Here is an 18,450-nt window from a genome sequence, read left to right on the forward strand (position 1 = left end):
TTAACCTCAAACACTAATAAATAATCTCACCTCTGACCCCCCCCCCCCACAGCTTTGGCACACTCACCCTGTTACCACGGTAACCCCCCCCCTGCTTCTGGATTTATAAAACACCCCAAAAACCAGAGTCCAGCACATGCATCTTCATCAAACTCTATAAAAAGGGACACCCCCCCCCCCCACACCCAAACAAAGACAGATGTTTGTTCATTAAAACGTTCATAAACATTAAAGTTGCACATCTCATTGTTCAGTGAACTCGTCACACAAACATTAGAAACAGATCTTCTGTTTCTTCACACAAACATTCAACGTAAGTGAAATAAACATCGTGTAGAAGTCACATGACCTTCTTCTCTTCTAAACTGAGGTTTAAATCTGAAAACTGATCATTTGTAAAATGGTCAGAAAGCAGCCTGCAAAGCATGATGGGAGTTGGAGTCGAGCTGCACATTAAAGACGATTCACTGGTTCATTAAATCATCGACCAACAGATTCAGTTTTATGAGTCATTGATGAAATATCAGTTATTGATCAGAGGACACACACACACACACACACACACACACACACACACACACACACACACACACACACACACACACACACACACACACACACACACACACACACACACACACACACAGTCATAGCGGGACATCCAGCAGCTTCTTGTTCAGGTACTGCTTCACCTCCTCGATGCCGTTCAGCTTCTCCAGCTCGTGGTACGGCAACTGAGAGGGGTCAAGAAAAGTCACATCAGCAGCTGGTCAACACACTGCAGCGCAGAGAGCGTAGCGTAGCTTAGCACAAAGATGGTTAGTCGAGCTGTGAGGCTGTCTATGTGGTGGCTTTAGCGTTGTTGTGAATGTTCTTATGTCTAAACAGGTTTTAGGAGGACTCGGTGTGGACCGACCTGCAGGATGACGTATCCCAGCAGCTTCAGGTGTCGGTCCCTCATGGCCCGAGAACCGACCAGAACCTCAGAGTTGTGGCAGTAGTGCCACTTATCGTTGACGGACATGATGACCCTGTAGAGACACAGAGACGCGTTACACATCAGGACCCCCCGGGTACAGATTTCATCAGGTTTACCGCTGAGCTGGACCGACCTCCTGATCTGTCTCTGGTCCGTTGGGGGGTTGTCGGTGTCGGGTGTGTCGGGGGGGTGGAGCTGAGGCGATGGGGGTCCTCTCTCGGGACCCTCAGAGTACGTCACCCCCTCGTCCTCCAGGATCTTCCCAATGGAGAACTGGAAGAGTGAGTCGGGGGCCGTGGACCCTGCCGGTCCCTGGACCCCGTCAGAGGGGGGGCTGCTGAGGGTGGAGCTGTCCTGGCTCTCCAGAGACTGGTCCTTAACCAGACCGGAGTAGTACTCAGCTGTGGGGACGTAGTAGGACCCGTAGGGGCCTCCGTTGGTCCCCATGGGCCTCGTGCTGTGGTGAGGCAGGAAGGACCTGGTCTCTATGGCTCCGCCCACCTGACATAGCTCCTCCCCCTCTAGCACCGCAAACGGAGAGAACTTCTGGAACTCTGCAGTCACCACGGTAACCGCTTCATCGGCTGACTTGGACGTCGCCACGGCGACGCAGGACGGAGGAACCAGACCAGCTCCGGTTCTGATCGGTAGAACCCGACCAGAGGAATCCATCCACAACACGAAGTCTGGAGACCGACAGGAGATCATCAGAGCAGAGACTAGTACTCACTGTGTAGTACTCACTGTGTAGTACTCAGTGTGTAGTACCTGTGTAGTATCCTGGGGCCAGTACTTCATCCTGTTTGTAGTTCTGTTCTCCAACCAGCTGTCGTAGAGCCTCAGCAACCAGACCTTTATAACTGATGGGAGACAAAATCAGAACCACAAGAACCAGTCAGAAGTGATCAGAACCAGTCAAGGCTGGTCAAACACGCTTGATTACAAGAAAGAATAATTCCTGTTGATGCAGGTCAAGTTCTGCTGAAATGAACCCCATTAAGTCTGATACCCGTCACCTTGAGTGTCTACTTGTGTACAGTTGAGTGTCTACTTGTGTACAGGTGTGTGTCTACTTGTGTACAGATGTGTGTCTACTTGTGTACAGGTGAGTGTCTACTTGTGTACAGGTGTGTGTCTACTTGTGTACAGTTGAGTGTCTACTTGTGTACAGGTGTGTGTCTACTTGTGTACAGGTGAGTGTCTACTTGTGTACAGGTGTGTGTCTACTTGTGTACAGGTGAGTGTCTACTTGTGTACAGGTGAGTGTCTACCTGTGTACAGGTGTGTTACCTGTACTTGCGGTTGACCTCATCAGCAGTCAGGGCGTGGTCAAACATCAGGACCTTGTGGGCGTCCTGCAGCCGTGGTCCGGTGTACTCTCGGTACTCCAGCTCCACAGCAGCATCCAGCAGAGAGAGGTACCGCCGGACTATCAGAGCGTAAGGACTGTCTGTGGAACACAGGAGAACACCAGACATGGACTTCTACCTCAAAGGCTCTCTCGGTTGAGTTGTACCGGTTTTGTTTTGGTACTGACTGGTGACGTTGCTGATGAAGGCGGAGGAGAAGACTCGGTGCAGCACCAGGCCGGGGAAGTGTCCCAGCTGGAACAGAGACATGAGGATGTTGACGGTGGCGAGCGGCGAGCTGAGCGCCTTCAGCTCCACCACTTCCTCCAAACGAGAGAAGAACTGCTCCTCGTTGGACGGACGGTAGCTCATCCTGCTGAACGGGAACACCAGCTTCTGGATCACCTGAGGACACGCAGACAGACACACCTGCAGTCCTGTTCGCCAACACCAAAAACCAAACGAGCGCCTGTCCGGTCCTCACCTTACTGTCCAGGTACTCCGCCTTCTTCACCAGAAAGTCTGCAATGGTGTCGAGCAGCAGAGTCTCTCTCAGTCGATGGCGGGCGATGTATTTGGCAATCAAAGCCATCGTGTACGGAGTGATGCTGTCCACCTTCTTAGGCAACTCCTCTGTCAGAGAGCAACAAGTCACGTCATCAATACAGGGTGTCCCACAGAGCTGTGCTCCATGGTGGAGTTCAGGTTTAAGGTGGGGCTCGGGTTTAAGGTGTGGTTCAGGTTTAAGGTGAGGCTCAGGTTTAAGGTGGGGTTCAGGTTCTAAGGTGGGGCTCAGGTTTAAAGTGGGGTTCAGGTTTAAGGTGGGGTTCAGGTTTAAGGTGGGGTTCAGGTTCTAAGGTGGGGCTCAGGTTTAAAGTGGGGTTCAGGTTTAAGGTGGGGTTCAGGTTTAAGGTGGGGTTCAGGTTCTAAGGTGGGGCTCAGGTTTAAGGTGGGGTTCAGGTTCTAAGGTGGGGCTCAGGTTTAAGGTGGGGTTCAGGTTTAAGGTGGGGTTCAGGTTTATGTGAACCCAGGTGTAAACCCTGGCGTTATAAGAACTCTACCAAACCTCACCTGCCAGGCTGCTGATGAACCTCTCCTGTCTGTTCTGGTAGAACAGGTGAGAGCTGAAGATCAACTCCAGACTCTTGTTGCTCGCCTCCCGAACGCACGCCGCCAACATCTCGTCCAACAGCGCCATCTCCTGGTCACGAACACCACTGACACTCGCCAAGGTGTGTTTGACCAGACGCAAGATCTTCCTGAAGGACACCGAGACAAGAAGTCGTTAATGTAACTTTAGAGGGAAATGGATCTATTGGAGGAGTGTTGTTATTGTTAGCGCCCCCTGTAGCAGCGACAGCCTCTAACTAATTGACTTTGTTTAACCCAGGCTAAACTCATTTAAAACAAGCTAACCCAGGCTAAACTAAGTTAAAACAAGCTAACCCAGGCTAAACTCATTTAAAACAAGCTAACCCAGGCTACAGGCTAAACTAACCTAAAACAAGCTAAACAAGGCTACAAGTTAACCGCTGGTTGAACAGCATCCTCTCACCTGTTGGCGAGCAGCTGTTCAGGGTTTGGAGACGTGTTGCTATTGTTAGCGGTGTTAGCGTCCCCTGTGGCAGCGACGGGCTCCTGCGGCTGCAAGGAGCGCCACTTGAGTCGGTAGTACGAGAGCAGCAGGAACAGCGTCTGCGGGTGGCGCTCTCGCTCCAGGTTCTTCTCCAGACCGGCCAGGCATGCCTCGGTCAGAGGGTGCTGGATGCCCATGTGGAGCTTCATGCTGGAGCTGAACACCATGGACACGTCCTTCTGGTTGAACTGGTTCAGTCTGGACTGAGACTCCGCTTCCAACACCTGGACCACCTGAGAGTCACTGGGTAGACCTGAAGAGACCACAAACACCATTATCTATCAGACCACCTCAGACCGCTTCAGACGGACCACATCGGATCACCTCAGACAGACCACATCGGACCACCTCAGACAGACCACATGATGACGTCACACGTAAAGGCAGACTCACCGAGCGCGGCGACGGCGTACAGACAGTTGACGATGCTGAAGTTGTCGAACTTGGCACAGTCGTTGACGATGGCGTCACAAAGCGTGTGGAAGTCCTGATGCTCCAGGACGTTCCGTCCGTCACCTCCTCCTGGAGCCTCGGGGTCGCCCCCCCTGCCCCGTGTCGGGGGCGTGGCCTGTAGCAGCTGACCGATCTTCTGCAGAGCCACAGGGTAGTGGTTGTGGGAGACCTTGGAGGGGTTCTGGGTGACCCATCGGAGAACCTCGTCGGGACGCCGTGAGCGCTCGATCAGACGCTTCATGGTGAAGAATGTGTCGTAGCTCATCTTCTCGTGGATGAAGTTCCATGTCTTCTTCTTGCTGTTGGCGGCGGCGGGGAGGGCGGCTCCTCCAGCTGGAGCTCCGCCTCCATATGTGTGGAAGTGAGCGTGGTGCTGATAGTGGGGGGGCAGGAGAGGCGGAGCCAGGTGGGCGTGGTAGTGGAAGTGAGCTCCACGGGGGGCCTCGGGGCGACCCTGGTACAAAGGGTAGGGAGGGGGGGGCGCCTCAAGCCCCGCCCTCCGCCCATGTTTGACTCCTCCCCCTCCTCCTCCCCCCGTGTTGCTGTAGAGGCGGGTTGTGTACATGTTGACCGACTGGGAGGCGGGGCGGGGGGGGCGATGAGCTCGGCTCAGGAGGAGGAGCCACCTAGTGGACAAACACTGCATAGTCCTATAGGCAGGACACATGGAGGTATAACACTCCTACAGAGTAGAGAGGGGGGGGGGAGAGACGTTAATAGACGACCAACAGCTCTAAAGATCACTAACAGAATGAAACGTATTCAAAACAAGACTTAAACTGGATCAATACCCAGAATCACAATCAGCTACTCTTTGATCAGTTGATTGATTACTCAATTACTCACACACACCTGTCTCCCTGTTCACCTGTCTCTCTGTTCACCTGTCTCTCTTCTCACCTGTCTCTCTTATCACCTGTCTCTCTGTTCACCTGTCAGTCTTCCTGTTCGCCTGTCTGTCTTCCTGTTCACCTGTCTGTCTTTCTGTTCGCCTGTCTGTCTTCCTGTTCCTGTCTGTCTTCCTGTTCGCCTGTCTGTCTTCCTGTTCACCTGTCTGTCTTCCTGTCCTTCCTCCTGCTATCTTAACCTGACAGCTGCACACAGCCCCGGCCAACATGCTAGCATTAGCATCTAGTGGGTTATTTAGCAGATTAAACCTCCCGGTGATGATCTGATGACGTCCTGCTGGATTTGACTCTTGTGTGGTGGATTATTTCTTCTTTGGCTAATCAAACAGCTGATAAACGTCTACTAGCTTAGCTTGGCAGTTTGCAGCCCGACTAGCTATATCCATATCAGAGGATTCACACGACAGAAGCCATAAAACAACTGGGACAACATGCTGCAGAGAAACTAAACTACCACAAGCTAACCGAGGCTACAGGCTAAACTAAGTTAACTAACTAACTGTGAGCTAACCTTAACTAAAACAAGCTAACCTTAACTAACCTAAAACAGGCCAACTATGAACTCACCTTAACAAGCTAACTGTGAGCTAACCCTGACTAAAATAAGCTAACCTTAACTAACCTAAAACAAGCTAACTGTGAGCTAACCGTAACTAGCTAACTGTGAGCTAACCCTAACTAAAATAAGCTAACCTTAACTAACCTAAAACAAGCTAACTGTGAGCTAACCGTAACTAGCTAACTGTGAGCTAACCTTAACTAGCTAACTGTGAGCTAACCTTAACTAGCTAACTGTGAGCTAACCTTAACTAGCTGTCAGCTCCGATCCTCCACCAGCTGATCTGTTAGCCTGTTAGCATTAGGCTGTTAGCATCAGAGTGCCCTTCTCTGAGCCGTATAACCTGGTTATTAACCGGGTAACTACTCCGGTTATAACCCCGGTTAACCTGGTTTACCCGTGTTTACCTCATAGCTCAGTCACACCGGCAGCTCCGCTCTGCTGAAACACCTGAGGCCGCTGAGAGAAACACAGTCAGCGGTCAGCCGCTTCATTCCGCCACACTTCTTCTTCTGCTGCTTCTTTTTCTTCTTCTGCTTCTTCTCGTTGAGCTCAATCTGCGGCAGACTAGACGCTGCAACGGCGTGTTGCTGCCCTCCACAGTTCATCCGTAGACCTCCATTTTGTGATTTATATATACTGTATATATATTTATATTTATTATTATTATTATGTATAGTTATTATTATATATTAATTATCACATATTAATACAGGCTGCTATTCTCAGGACGAACATTTCATTATATCACAGTAAATTAAGTTTAATTATGATACTATTGTATTATTATTGTTGTTTTCTATTGTTATTGCCTGTGTATTACTGTACATTCTGCATCTGGTGTGGAACATGACAGCAGTAAGAGTGACGTGACATTTAAAACATCAAGTACATTCTGTCTCAAAGAGATGAGTTCATTACCTCTAGACTAGATCACTGTGATTTATTATCATCAGGCTGCTCTAACAAGTCTCTTAATAAAACTCTACAGGCGATCCAGAACTATGCAGTTCTAAGAAAATAGGTTTATAGTTAGGACTGGTTCAGGTTTATAGTTAGGGCTGGTTCAGGTTTATAGTTAGGGCTGGTTCAGGTTTATAGTTAGGGCTGGTTCAGGTTTATAGTTAGGGCTGGTTCAGGTTTATAGTTAGGGCTGGTTCAGGTTCATAGTTAGGGCTGGTTCAGGTTTATAGTTAGGGCTGGTTCAGGTTTATAGTTAGAGCTGGTTCAGGTCTATAGTTAGGGCTGGTTCAGGTTCATAGTTAGGGCTGGTTCAGGTTTATAGTTAGGGCTGGTTCAGGTTTATAGTTAGGGCTGGTTCAGGTCTATAGTTAGGGCTGGTTCAGGTTTATAGTTAGGGCTGGTTCAGGTTTATAGTTAGGGCTGGTTCAGGTCTATAGTTAGGGCTGGTTCAGGTTTATAGTTAGGGCTGGTTCAGGTTTATAGTTAGGGCTGGTTCAGGTTTATAGTTAGGGCTGGTTCAGGTCTATAGTTAGGGCTGGTTCAGGTCTATAGTTAGGGCTGGTTCAGGTTCATAGTTAGGGCTGGTTCAGGTTTATAGTTAGGGCTGGTTCAGGTTTATAGTTAGGGCTGGTTCAGGTTTATAGTTAGGGCTGGTTCAGGTTTATATTTATCATTTATATACATACATATCATATATATTATGTTTCCTCTGGTCTGTTTAATTATTGTATTCTCTTTGTTTTGTATCTTTACTCCTCACTCCGCGTCACCGGGTGGCGATAATACACCCGAAAGCTGTTCGTCAGCCGCTATTAAACCAAGAGAAGAAGAAGGAGGAGGAGCGTAGAGTAAAGATGGCGGAGCACATCGGTTACGGAACACTAACATTGCTCTTGACTCGTGTCTAGAGGTCTGTCCGTCTCTCCGGTGAGGATGGCTCACCGATACCTGCGGCTGTCCGCCGGCTGCACGAGCAGCTTCCGGCTGCTGCTGGGGTCCAGCGCTCCGGTCCGACAGGTAGGTGCAGATCTGTGCTAACATGCTAACTGTGCTAACGGGGACAGCGGCACGCAGGTGTTTAATAACGTCAGCTAAGAGTCGCCTGTGTTACGTCACTGACTCACGTAACGTTCAGTAACCTTCATTAAAACAGACAAGTGATGCTTCTGATCTGCTCTTTATGGACGGAGGAGGAGGAGAAGTAGGAGGAGAAGGAGAAGAAGTAGAAGGTGGAGGAGGAGGAGGAGAAGTAGATGGAGGAGAAGTAGAAGAAGGAGAAGAAGTAGAAGGAGGAGAAGAAGGAAAAAGAAGGAGGAGGAGAAGAAGGAGTGCACATAGTGCAAGAAATAGAAACATTAAAATGTCAATAGAATCTGAATAAAGTAGATGAAGAGATAACTGATGAGATGTGAAGTGTGTTTGAACATGAAGGATGTCAGTCAGGGAGGACCCGGACTCTGTTAATGAAGACTGAAGAAACTGTTGATGTGGCGTGAGGTCTTGGTCCTGATGGAGGTCTTGGTCCTGATGGAGGTCTTGGTCCTGATGGAGGTCTTGGTCCTGATAGAGGTCTTGGTCCTGATGGAGGTCTTGGTCCTGATGGACCTCAGCCTCCTGACAGATGGAAGGGTGAGAGGGGTCGGCTACAATCCTTCTTGTTCGCTTCAGGGTCCTTGAAGCGAACAAGTCCTGGAGGGACGGCAGATTGCAGCCAATCACCCTCTCACAGAGCCAATGATGCGCTGCAGTCTGCCCTTGGCAGTGGCTGCAGCATAACAGACTGTGATGGAGGAGCAGAGGATGAACTCAATGATGGCGTTGTAGAAGTGCACCATCATTGTCTTTGGCAGGTCGAATTTCTTCAGCTGCATCAGGAAGTACATCCTCTGCTGAGCTTTCTTTGAATATATGAATAAAGCTTCATGTGAACTAAAGAATGATCACTGTAACGTTTAGACTGACACTAAGTATTGATCATTGATGCCTGATCACGTCTCCAGTACTTTAACAACAACAGTGTTTAGATGAATGTTTGTGAAATAAATAGTGTTGAAGTCAGACCTGATGTCACATAAAGATGTCTCCTCACAGCCACTCAGCTTATTTAAACTCTGTTACGTCTACTTCCTGTTTGTCAGGTGACGTGTTCGACCGCTGCGGGACAGGAGGAGAGGGGGCGGAGCCTGCTGAGTGACCTGCTGGGAGTTTACAGGAGGCTGAGCTCCAGACCACCTAAAGGTGTGTGTGTGTGTGTGTGTGTGTGTGTGTGTGTGTGTGTGTGTGTGTGTGTGTGTGTGTGTGTGTGTGTGTGTGTGTGTGTGTGTGTGTGTTATATATTATTGTGAGGACCAGGTTGAATTTCAGATCTTGGGAGGACATTTTGGCCTGACGGTTCAGACCTGGGTTTAGAGTTAGACTCAAGTTCAGAGTTAAACATTTAGTTGTGATGGTTGAGGTCCTGAGGGTCCTCACAAGTATAGAAGTACAAGCTTGTTTGTTTTCATCACAGTGATGTTTTGTTGTTGTTTTTCAGGTTTTGAGAAATATTTTCCAGGAAGTCAGAAAACTCCAAAAAACAGTGAAGCCGAAGCAGCAACCAAAGGTAGAAACATCTACCCACGACTACCCACGACTACCCAAGACTACCCAAGACTACCCAAGACTACCCACGACTACCCACGTCTACCCCACGTCTACCCACGACTACCCACGACTACCCACGTCTACCCCACGTCTACCCACGACTACCCACGACTACCCACGTCTACCCACGTCTACCCACGACTACCCACGACTACCCACGTCTACCCCACGTCTACCCAAGACTACCCAAGACTACCCACGACTACCCACGTCTACCCCACGTCTACCCACGTCTACCCACGTCTACCCACGACTACCCACGACTACCCACGACTACCCCACGTCTACCCCACGTCTACCCACGACTACCCACGACTACCCACGTCTACCCACGTCTACCCACGACTACCCACGACTACCCCACGACTACCCACGACTACCCACGTCTACCCCACGTCTACCCACGTCTACCCACGACTACCCACGACTACCCACGTCTACCCACGACTACCCACGACTACCCCACGACTACCCACGACTACCCACGTCTACCCCACGTCTACCCACGACTACCCACGACTACCCACGTCTACCCACGACTACCCACGACTACCCACGTCTACCCCACGTCTACCCCACGACTACCCACGACTACCCACGTCTACCCCACGTCTACCCACGACTACCCACGTCTACCCACGTCTACCCCACGTCTACCCCACGTCTACCCACGACTACCCACGTCTACCCACGACTACCCACGTCTACCCCACGTCTACCCCACTACTACCCACGACTACCCCACGTCTACCCACGTCTACCCACGTCTACCCACGACTACCCCACGACTACCCCACGACTACCCCACGTCTACCCCACGACTACCCCACGTCTACCCACGTCTACCCACGTCTACCCACGACTACCCACGACTACCCACGTCTACCCACGACTACCCACGTCTACCCACGTCTACCCACGACTACCCCACGACTACCCACGTCTACCCACGTCTACCCACGACTACCCACGACTACCCACGACTACCCACGTCTACCCCAGACTACCCACGACTACCCACGACTACCCACGACTACCCACGTCTACCCACGACTACCCACGACTACCCACGACTACCCACGACTACCCCAGACTACCCACGACTACCCACGTCTACCCACGACTACCAATTTTTACTCCAGACTGTTTACTGTTTGATTGTTGTTTGTTTCTTTGTCTTTTCTCAGAGGCCAAACCTGCCAACGCTCAGAGATCTTCTGGGAAGGCGGCAGGAGGAGGAGGAGGAGGAGGAGGAGGAGGAGGAGGAGGATCTGGAGGAGGAGATGGAAAACGAGGAGGCCGTAAGGAGGAGTCCCACTGGTACAGCCGTCTGCAGAAGGTCAGTGTGACTCTGGCTTCACCTGTTGAGGTGCCTCTCAGCTCTCACCTGTGCTCACCTGGTGGTGTGAAGCTCATGTCAGGTTGTGTCTGTTTCAGGGGGATGTTCCCTGGGATGATAAAGAGTTTCGGATGTACTTCTTGAGCGGAGCAGCGTTCTGGACCACCGTCACCTATTTTTTCTTCTTTAGGGACGGAGGACGAGAGGTCACCTGGAAGGACTTTGTCAACAACTACCTGTCCAAAGCAGTGGTGAAGACACTTTAATCATCTGATCTCTATAAAGTCACTCTATTGTCCCACTCTGACCTGCTCAGCTACATTTGAGTCTGTTAACCTGATAGAAGGAACATGACTTTGGTTTATCTTAATCTATAAACCAGTTTGTTTAGAAACCTCTAAATCTGAATTGATTTTTGGTTAATCTCAGTTAATGTCTTTTCTTTTAACCTGACGTTCTGCTGAATCTTGTTAATCTGAGTTATTCTGCTGCGTTAACACATTTTTAAAACTTGTTTATAGGGCCATAACTCAGATCTTTTTAGAAAGTACATTCCTATGTAACAGCAGATGTTTGTTTGGTTCACCAGGTGGACCGGTTAGAGGTGGTCAACAAGCGTTATGTTAAAGTGGTCTTCTCTCCGGGGAAGACGCCGGTGGACGGGGTGAGTTACTACGTTATTTATTATTTTTATATATATGTTTTATATAGTCTTTTTATTTTACTTACTCCCGGGGTCATTTCCTTATGTAGCAGTTTGACAGTCAGAGTCATATCAAACACATTCATGAAGTTAACGTCCGAGCCCGTTCAGCCTCACCAGACAATAACAAGGTTCCAGATGTCAGATGTAGACTCAGTCCATGTTTAAATTATCGCTACCTTCCATCCGAGTTTCAAGGATGCAGTCAGATTCCATAAGAGAATCAAAAACAGAGGGCTTGAACTCACCAACTGACCAACCAGTCATCTACTGGCGGCTGTATGAAACAGGAAGCAGGAGGTTCAGTCTGTTTTTGTCTCTTTCAGCAGTATGTGTGGTTCAACATTGGCAGTGTGGACACGTTTGAGAGGAATCTGGAGACGGCTCAGTACGAGCTCGGCATCGAGGGAGAGAACAGACTGCCGGTGGTTTATTCCACCGAGAGTGATGGGTGAGGAACGTTAGATTCACCACACAGCGCTGGTTTAAACCGGTTTAAGGTTTCCACTCTGTTTCCTTCCTCCTCAGCACCTTCCTACTGAGCATGCTCCCCACGGTGCTCATCATTGGCTTCCTGCTGTTCATGCTGCGGCGGGGCCCGGCGGGGTCGGGGCGTCCCGGCCGGGGGATGGGCGGGTTGTTCAGCGTCAGCGAGACGACAGCGAAGATACTGAAGGACGAGATCGATGTGAAGTTCAAAGACGTGGCGGGCTGCGAGGAGGCCAAGCTGGAGATCATGGAGTTTGTCAACTTCCTGAAGAACCCCAAACAATACGAGGACCTGGGTGCCAAAATCCCCAAGGTGAGGGCGGGGTCTAGATCCACAAGGTGAGGGCGGGACCACTAAGGTGAAGCTGGGTGGAACTTGGGACCGGGACTTCTAAGATGAGAGACCTCTAAGGTGAGGCCGGGTGGGACCAGGACCTCTAAGGTGGCACCGAGACCTCTAAGGTGGGACCGGGACCTGTAAGGAGATGGTTCAGAAGTTAATGATTGTTTATCATGTGTGTAGGGAGCCATCTTGACGGGTCCTCCAGGAACAGGAAAGACTCTTCTGGCCAAAGCAACGGCCGGTGAGGCCAATGTACCGTTTATTACCGTCAACGGCTCTGAGTTCCTGGAGATGTTTGTGGGCGTCGGCCCCGCCAGGGTGAGGAACACGCGCGCGCACACACACACACACACACACACACACACACACACACACACACACACACACACACACACACTGTTTAACTGTCTCTATTGTTTTTATTAATCATTATTTTATTTTAAGTCACGTGACCCTTTCCCGGAAAATCACAAACAACAACAGCCTTGATTATCGGTGGATTACCAGGTCAATTCAACATGGAGAACTGATGACAGGCGTTGCTGACCTTGTTGTCTTTACTAGCAGCTGTTTTTCATTTAAAGTTTGAGGAGGAAGCAGCTGTTATTGGATTGGTGAGCAATTAGTGAGCAATTAGTGAGCGATTAGTGAGCGGTGTGTCCAGTGGAGGTATCAGACCTACAGAGACATCTGAAGTCACGGTTTGAGGCTTTGAGGAGAAACGGACACAAAGCGGAGGACTTCCCTTTTTTTTATTAATGCTTATTTTTTGTAACTATTGTGACGTTCACACAGAAACTATAAAGGAACAAAAGTATAAATGTTCTCCAGTATGACAGACTTTAGCCTCCAGCAGAACTACGAGTGACGTGTGATGACCACATTTATTGATCCGTGTGTGTGTGTGTGTGTGTGTGTGTGTGTGTGTGTGTGTGTGTGTGTGCGTGTGCGTGTGCGTGCGCGCCCTGTCCTAAAGGGAAATTTGTTTTGAGAGAGATAAAGACCTGAAGCGTAAATGTGTCTGTTTGAGTTTATAGAGGAAGATCTTAAGTATCAAACACAACCTTTCACTATTTAAGACTACTATAGTAATCTGTTGTATTTTCTGTAACTAAGCAACCAATCTACTTCCTGTTGACAGCGGCACCATCAAGCTCCGTGTACGTAGAGAGTCAGTTTGTGTTCAGGCTTGTTAGCCTGGATGGAGATCATTTAGAAAACGCTGTGATCGTTTTGGTTTTAAACGTATCAGTGTGGTTGTAGCCTAAATTTAAACACATTCAGCTGTGGCGGGTTGACCTTTGACCTAATCCCAATGTCACTTCCTGTGCAGGTCAGAGATCTGTTCGTCATGGCGAGGAAGAACGCTCCCTGCATCCTCTTCATCGACGAGATCGACGCCGTGGGACGGAAGCGAGGACGAGGAAACTTCGGAGGACAAAGCGAGCAGGAGAACACGCTGAACCAGCTGCTGGTGGAGATGGACGGTGGGTGACGACCGTTGAATTTAGGCCTCGTTAGTCCCGCCCCCAGGTGCCGATTGGCCCTCTAGTTTCCACCAGGGGGCGACTCCTCTGGTTGTATAGAAGTCTAGTCTAAAATGACTCTACTTCTCTCTTGATTTATTCCCTCAGTAAACATTGTAAACATGAGTTTATGGTCTCAATCTCTAGTTTACAGTCTTCTTCAATACAGCATGATGTTCATTTAGTACATTATGCTCCATTTAGAGTCAAACACACCATAAAGAGGGGATGCTTTAGGGGCGGGGCTACACAGTGATTGACAGGTCTCTAATATTAAATAAGTGCCCAAGAGAAAAACATGTCATGAAGTTGTATATCAGACAACTACTCTGGCGGACCTGATACACACCTGCAGGTTTCTGTGCAGCGACCTCTCCTGGTCTGTGTGTGTATCTACACATGGCTCGTCTTTAGATAAACCATCATCATCTGTACATCATCCTCGTCTCACAGACCTTTAGGTCTCACTCTTCTCTGTGCTTTAGGGTTCAACACGGCGACCAACGTCGTGGTTCTAGCAGGAACCAACAGACCCGACATCCTGGACCCGGCCCTGATGAGACCCGGACGCTTCGACAGACAGATCTACATCGGTGAGGAACGATTGGCTATCTGAGTGTGACCCGTGATTCCTAGAACAATAACAACTCTATCAGTGCTTTGTCTCTGTGTCTCAGGTCCTCCTGATATCAAAGGCCGAGCGTCCATCTTTAAAGTCCACCTGCGCCCTCTGAAGCTGGAGGTGGACTTGGACAAAGACGCTCTGGCCAGGAAGATGGCCGCCCTCACACCTGGATTCTCAGGTAAACACACCGCGTGATGTCACCTTTCCATCAAACCGCCGTCTCCCTCGGTCTCACTGGGTTTCCTCTCCCTGCTCTCTGTCTGTCAGGTGCCGACATCGCCAACGTCTGCAACGAGGCGGCGCTGATCGCCGCTCGCCACCTTTCAGACGCCATCAACCAGAAGCACTTTGAGCAGGCCATCGAGAGAGTGATCGGAGGTGAGAGCTGAACTAACGTTAGCTCACCCCACGAGCTAACGTTAGCTCACCCCACGAGCTAACGTTAGCTCACCGCACGAGCTAACGTTAGCTCACCGCAAGAGCTAACGTTAGCTCACCGCAAGAGCTAACGTTAGGAATCATCATCAGGAAAACTTTATTTACACTCTGATGGTTAACGGTAAAACTTTATTTACACTCTGGTGGTTAACGGTAAAACCTTATTTACACTCTGGTGGTTAACGGTAAAACTTTATTTACACTCTGGTGGTTAACGGTAAAACTTTATTTACACTCTGGTGGTTAACGGTAAAACTTTATTTACACTCTGGTGGTTAATGGTAAAAGTTTATTTACACTCTGGTAGTTAACGGTAAAACTTTATTTACACTCTGGTGGTTCATGGTAAAACTTTATTTACACTCTGGTGGTTCACGATCAGAAAGCGTCACGTTCTGAAGGAGTCCCGTCGGTGACCATGGCTGTGTTGCAGGTCTGGAGAAGAAGACTCAGGTCCTGCAGCCGGAGGAGAAGAAGACGGTGGCGTATCACGAGGCCGGTCACGCCGTGGCAGGATGGTTCCTGGAGCACGCCGACCCTCTGCTGAAGGTCACGCTTCCTCTTCTTCCTCCTCATACAGGTTCATGATATCATCAGAATCAGAACCATTTATTGCCAAGAAAGTTTTCACCTACAAGGAATTTGCCATGGCGGAATGCTACTGTAATACCCATGAGCCTCAGCTGCTGTGGAGAAAGCGGGTGAGTGTTTGATAGCTTGTCGTGTGTGTGTGTGACAGCGCATGTTGTTACCTGTGCAGGTGTCCATCATCCCCAGAGGGAAGGGTCTGGGTTACGCTCAGTACCTCCCCAAAGAGCAGTACCTGTACACCAAGGAGCAGCTGCTGGACCGCATGTGTATGACTCTGGGAGGCCGAGTCTCCGAGGAGATCTTCTTCGGACGGATCACCACCGGAGCTCAGGACGACCTCCGGAAGGTCACGCAGAGCGCCTACGCACAGGTGAGAGGTCACACTGAGGTCACACAGAGACATCTACTCACAGGTCAGAGGTCACACAGGGGTCACACAGAGGTCATGAATTGTTTCTGCTGAAGCATGTTGATTAGTTGAGCAGCAGAAGGAAGCAGCTCTGGTTTCTCTCCTTCACAGCGCCACAGAAGAAGCTCTTTGTAGAACCTTCATTAGATAGAATAGTTGTTCCTGTCTGACCTCCTGGTTTCTGCTGCAGATCGTTCAGTTCGGGATGAATGCGAAGGTGGGTCAAGTGTCCTTCGACCTCCCCCGACAGGGTGAGATGGTTCTGGAGAAGCCGTACAGCGAAGCCACGGCTCGTCTCATCGACACCGAGGTTCGAATTCTCATTGCCGAGGCACACCAGAGAACCCACCGACTGCTGAGTGACAAGAGGCCCGAGGTGGAGAAGGTACCGAGATAGTTCCAATGCTGTTCTTTGTTCTACATACATGTGAGAGAAAGGGGGCAGGTAGAACCCAGACAAGGAGGGTTCTAGGTCATTCTCCAACTGATGGAACCAGCACCGACTGGTAGAAGCCTTCCCTCCAGATCAGGGTTCTGACCCTGTTCTCTGTGTTCCCATGTCGTCCTGCAGGTGGCGCTGCGGCTGCTGGAGAAGGAGGTTCTGGATAAGAGCGACATGGTGGAGCTGCTGGGAAAACGTCCGTTCGTAGAGAAGTCGACGTACGAGGACTTTGTGGAGGGAACCGGAGGCATGGACGAGGACACCACGCTGCCGGAGGGTCTGAAGGACTGGAACCAGGAGAGGAAGGACAAGGAGGAGAGCCCGGAGGAGCAGGTGGCCCGCCAGATCTCTGGAGGAATGCCTTTCTAGAACCCTGTGATGGTTTCTGACCCATCACCCTCACATGTATCTCAAATATCATCCACTCCCTGAATACACCTTTTCTTTGAGCCACCATCCTTTACCGACCTGCCCACCAGAACTTTGATTATCTAGGGTTCTCCTCATGGTTCATAGAACCTCGTGGAACCATCACACAGAATTTATAAACTTTTGAGTTGTAACAGCTGTTGTAGAACTGAGTCTAAAGCCTTCATTAAGAGGAACAGGGCTGTCAATACATTCTACAGGAGAACCTATATGAACAGATCAGAGTCGTAACAACAAGACGCTACGTCACGTAAACAGAGAACACGTTTCATGTGATCTTTACTGGAAAAGATACGATACAGTCGACAGCTGGTAGGAATGCTTCAGGTGATCTTCACCCGTCAGCCATTGTTCCACTGTGAGCTTTCAGAGAGCGACAGGAATCAGTGGAACCCGAGTGTCTGTCTTCTAGAACCTGCTCACTGAGTAAACTAGGACCAGCTCTGACTCCTACTGTCATTGAGATCTAAAACATTTCTCTGGGTTATACTTTTACTTAATCTCCGAGCTGTAGAACCCTGGTTCAGGTTCTAGATGTGGACTCTTGAGTTCTCTGGTTCCAGGTGGTCCCTCAATAGAAGTTGTGGTGGAGTTCTCCTTAGAACCACCGATGGGTGAACAATGACGTTACTGACTAACGTAACTGAATGCTAATATGAAAGCTAATGTTAGCATGTGGTGGATTAAAGCAGCTGCAGTCTGTGCTGGTCAGTTATTGGTCAGTTACTGATTAGTTATTGGTCAGTTACTGATCAGCTGTGATACGATGTGTAACAATGTGTATATGTGTTCATTAGTCAAATGTTTAATCATTTGAATGAAATCAGAAATAAATAAATCTATCAACCATTTGAAGCTCAAAGCTTTATTTAAACGGTTTACATTTACAGTTTTTATCAGAACAAAGTTGATTATTAGTTTGTGTTAAATAAAAGAACGTTTAACGTATATTTTGATGCTTTTGTAATATCAGCTATGCAGCTTTTTGAATGCAGGACTTTTACTTGTCACAGAGTATTTCTACACTGTAGTATTAGTACTTTTACTGTAGTAACAGACGCAAGTTTCTGTCCATAAATCCTGCAGTCTTTTATTTTGAAGCCCGTCGTACAGGAAGTGCAGAGCTGAGACACAAACATGATAAATATAAATCTATAAGATATAAAATGTGTTTTAGTCTAAAGGAGCAGCTGGTGAAGGATATATGTATACTATGATATATAACTATTATATATATACTATAATCAGATCCAATGGTTATCAGGTGTATTGATACTTTGTTAAATCTCTTGATGTTGTTTCATTGAAGACTATCTGATGGTTGAGATCACTGATGAGACCGACACGATGTTTATTGATGTTTTATCTTGTAAGATGATTTCAGAAAACAACACCAAGATGTTAACGTGTGAATAAAATAATTAGTTTGAGACGAATCAGTGTTTTCAGCTGTGAGTGATGTCAGCCAGCAGAGGTCTCACCTGAAGGAAGTCTCTCTCTCTCTCTCTCTCTCTCTCTCTCTCTCTCTCTCTCTCTCTCTCTCTCTCTCTCTCTCTCTCTCTTTTTCTCTGTCTGTCTGTCTGTGTCTCTGTCTCTCTCTCTGTCTCTCTCTCTCTCTCTGTCTCT

General features: G+C 49.0%; 2 protein-coding genes across 3 annotated transcripts; one reads left to right on the forward strand and one right to left on the reverse strand.

Annotated features, from left to right (window-relative positions):
• Positions 1–471: 471 nt before the first annotated feature.
• On the reverse strand, positions 472–6,408 carry fastk (Fas-activated serine/threonine kinase). The gene is made up of 11 exons (XM_068709260.1): positions 6,292–6,408; positions 4,358–5,099; positions 3,884–4,217; positions 3,400–3,587; positions 2,813–2,961; positions 2,517–2,733; positions 2,270–2,429; positions 1,748–1,839; positions 1,113–1,665; positions 917–1,031; positions 472–734 (listed from the first exon to the last, which is right to left on the reverse strand). The coding sequence occupies exons 2-11, from the start codon at positions 5,082–5,084 to the stop codon at positions 648–650; spliced, it is 2,622 nt and encodes an 873-aa protein (XP_068565361.1). The 5' UTR covers positions 5,085–5,099; positions 6,292–6,408; the 3' UTR covers positions 472–647.
• Positions 6,409–7,691: 1,283 nt separating this feature from the next.
• Positions 7,692–17,673, forward strand: afg3l2 (AFG3-like AAA ATPase 2). 2 transcript variants are annotated; one of them, XM_068709267.1, is made up of 17 exons: positions 7,692–7,864; positions 8,986–9,085; positions 9,381–9,449; positions 10,678–10,829; positions 10,928–11,080; positions 11,419–11,493; positions 11,859–11,983; positions 12,061–12,334; positions 12,545–12,682; positions 13,698–13,851; positions 14,376–14,483; positions 14,568–14,693; positions 14,783–14,893; positions 15,387–15,502; positions 15,714–15,914; positions 16,144–16,338; positions 16,525–17,673. In XM_068709267.1, exons 1-17 carry the CDS (start codon positions 7,781–7,783, stop codon positions 16,762–16,764), a joined length of 2,421 nt encoding a protein of 806 aa, XP_068565368.1. In that variant the 5' UTR covers positions 7,692–7,780; the 3' UTR covers positions 16,765–17,673. The 2 variants fall into 2 exon arrangements, with proteins under 2 accessions (XP_068565368.1, XP_068565369.1); XM_068709268.1 differs by having other exon boundaries at positions 11,862–11,983.
• The last annotated feature ends 777 nt before the right edge of the window (positions 17,674–18,450 follow it).

This window comes from Cebidichthys violaceus, unplaced genomic scaffold, assembly GCF_023349555.1.
Source record: "Cebidichthys violaceus isolate CVI_PGR_0920_01 unplaced genomic scaffold, fCebVio1.0.p SCAF_141, whole genome shotgun sequence".
NCBI classification, from domain to species: domain Eukaryota; kingdom Metazoa; phylum Chordata; class Actinopteri; order Perciformes; family Stichaeidae; genus Cebidichthys; species Cebidichthys violaceus.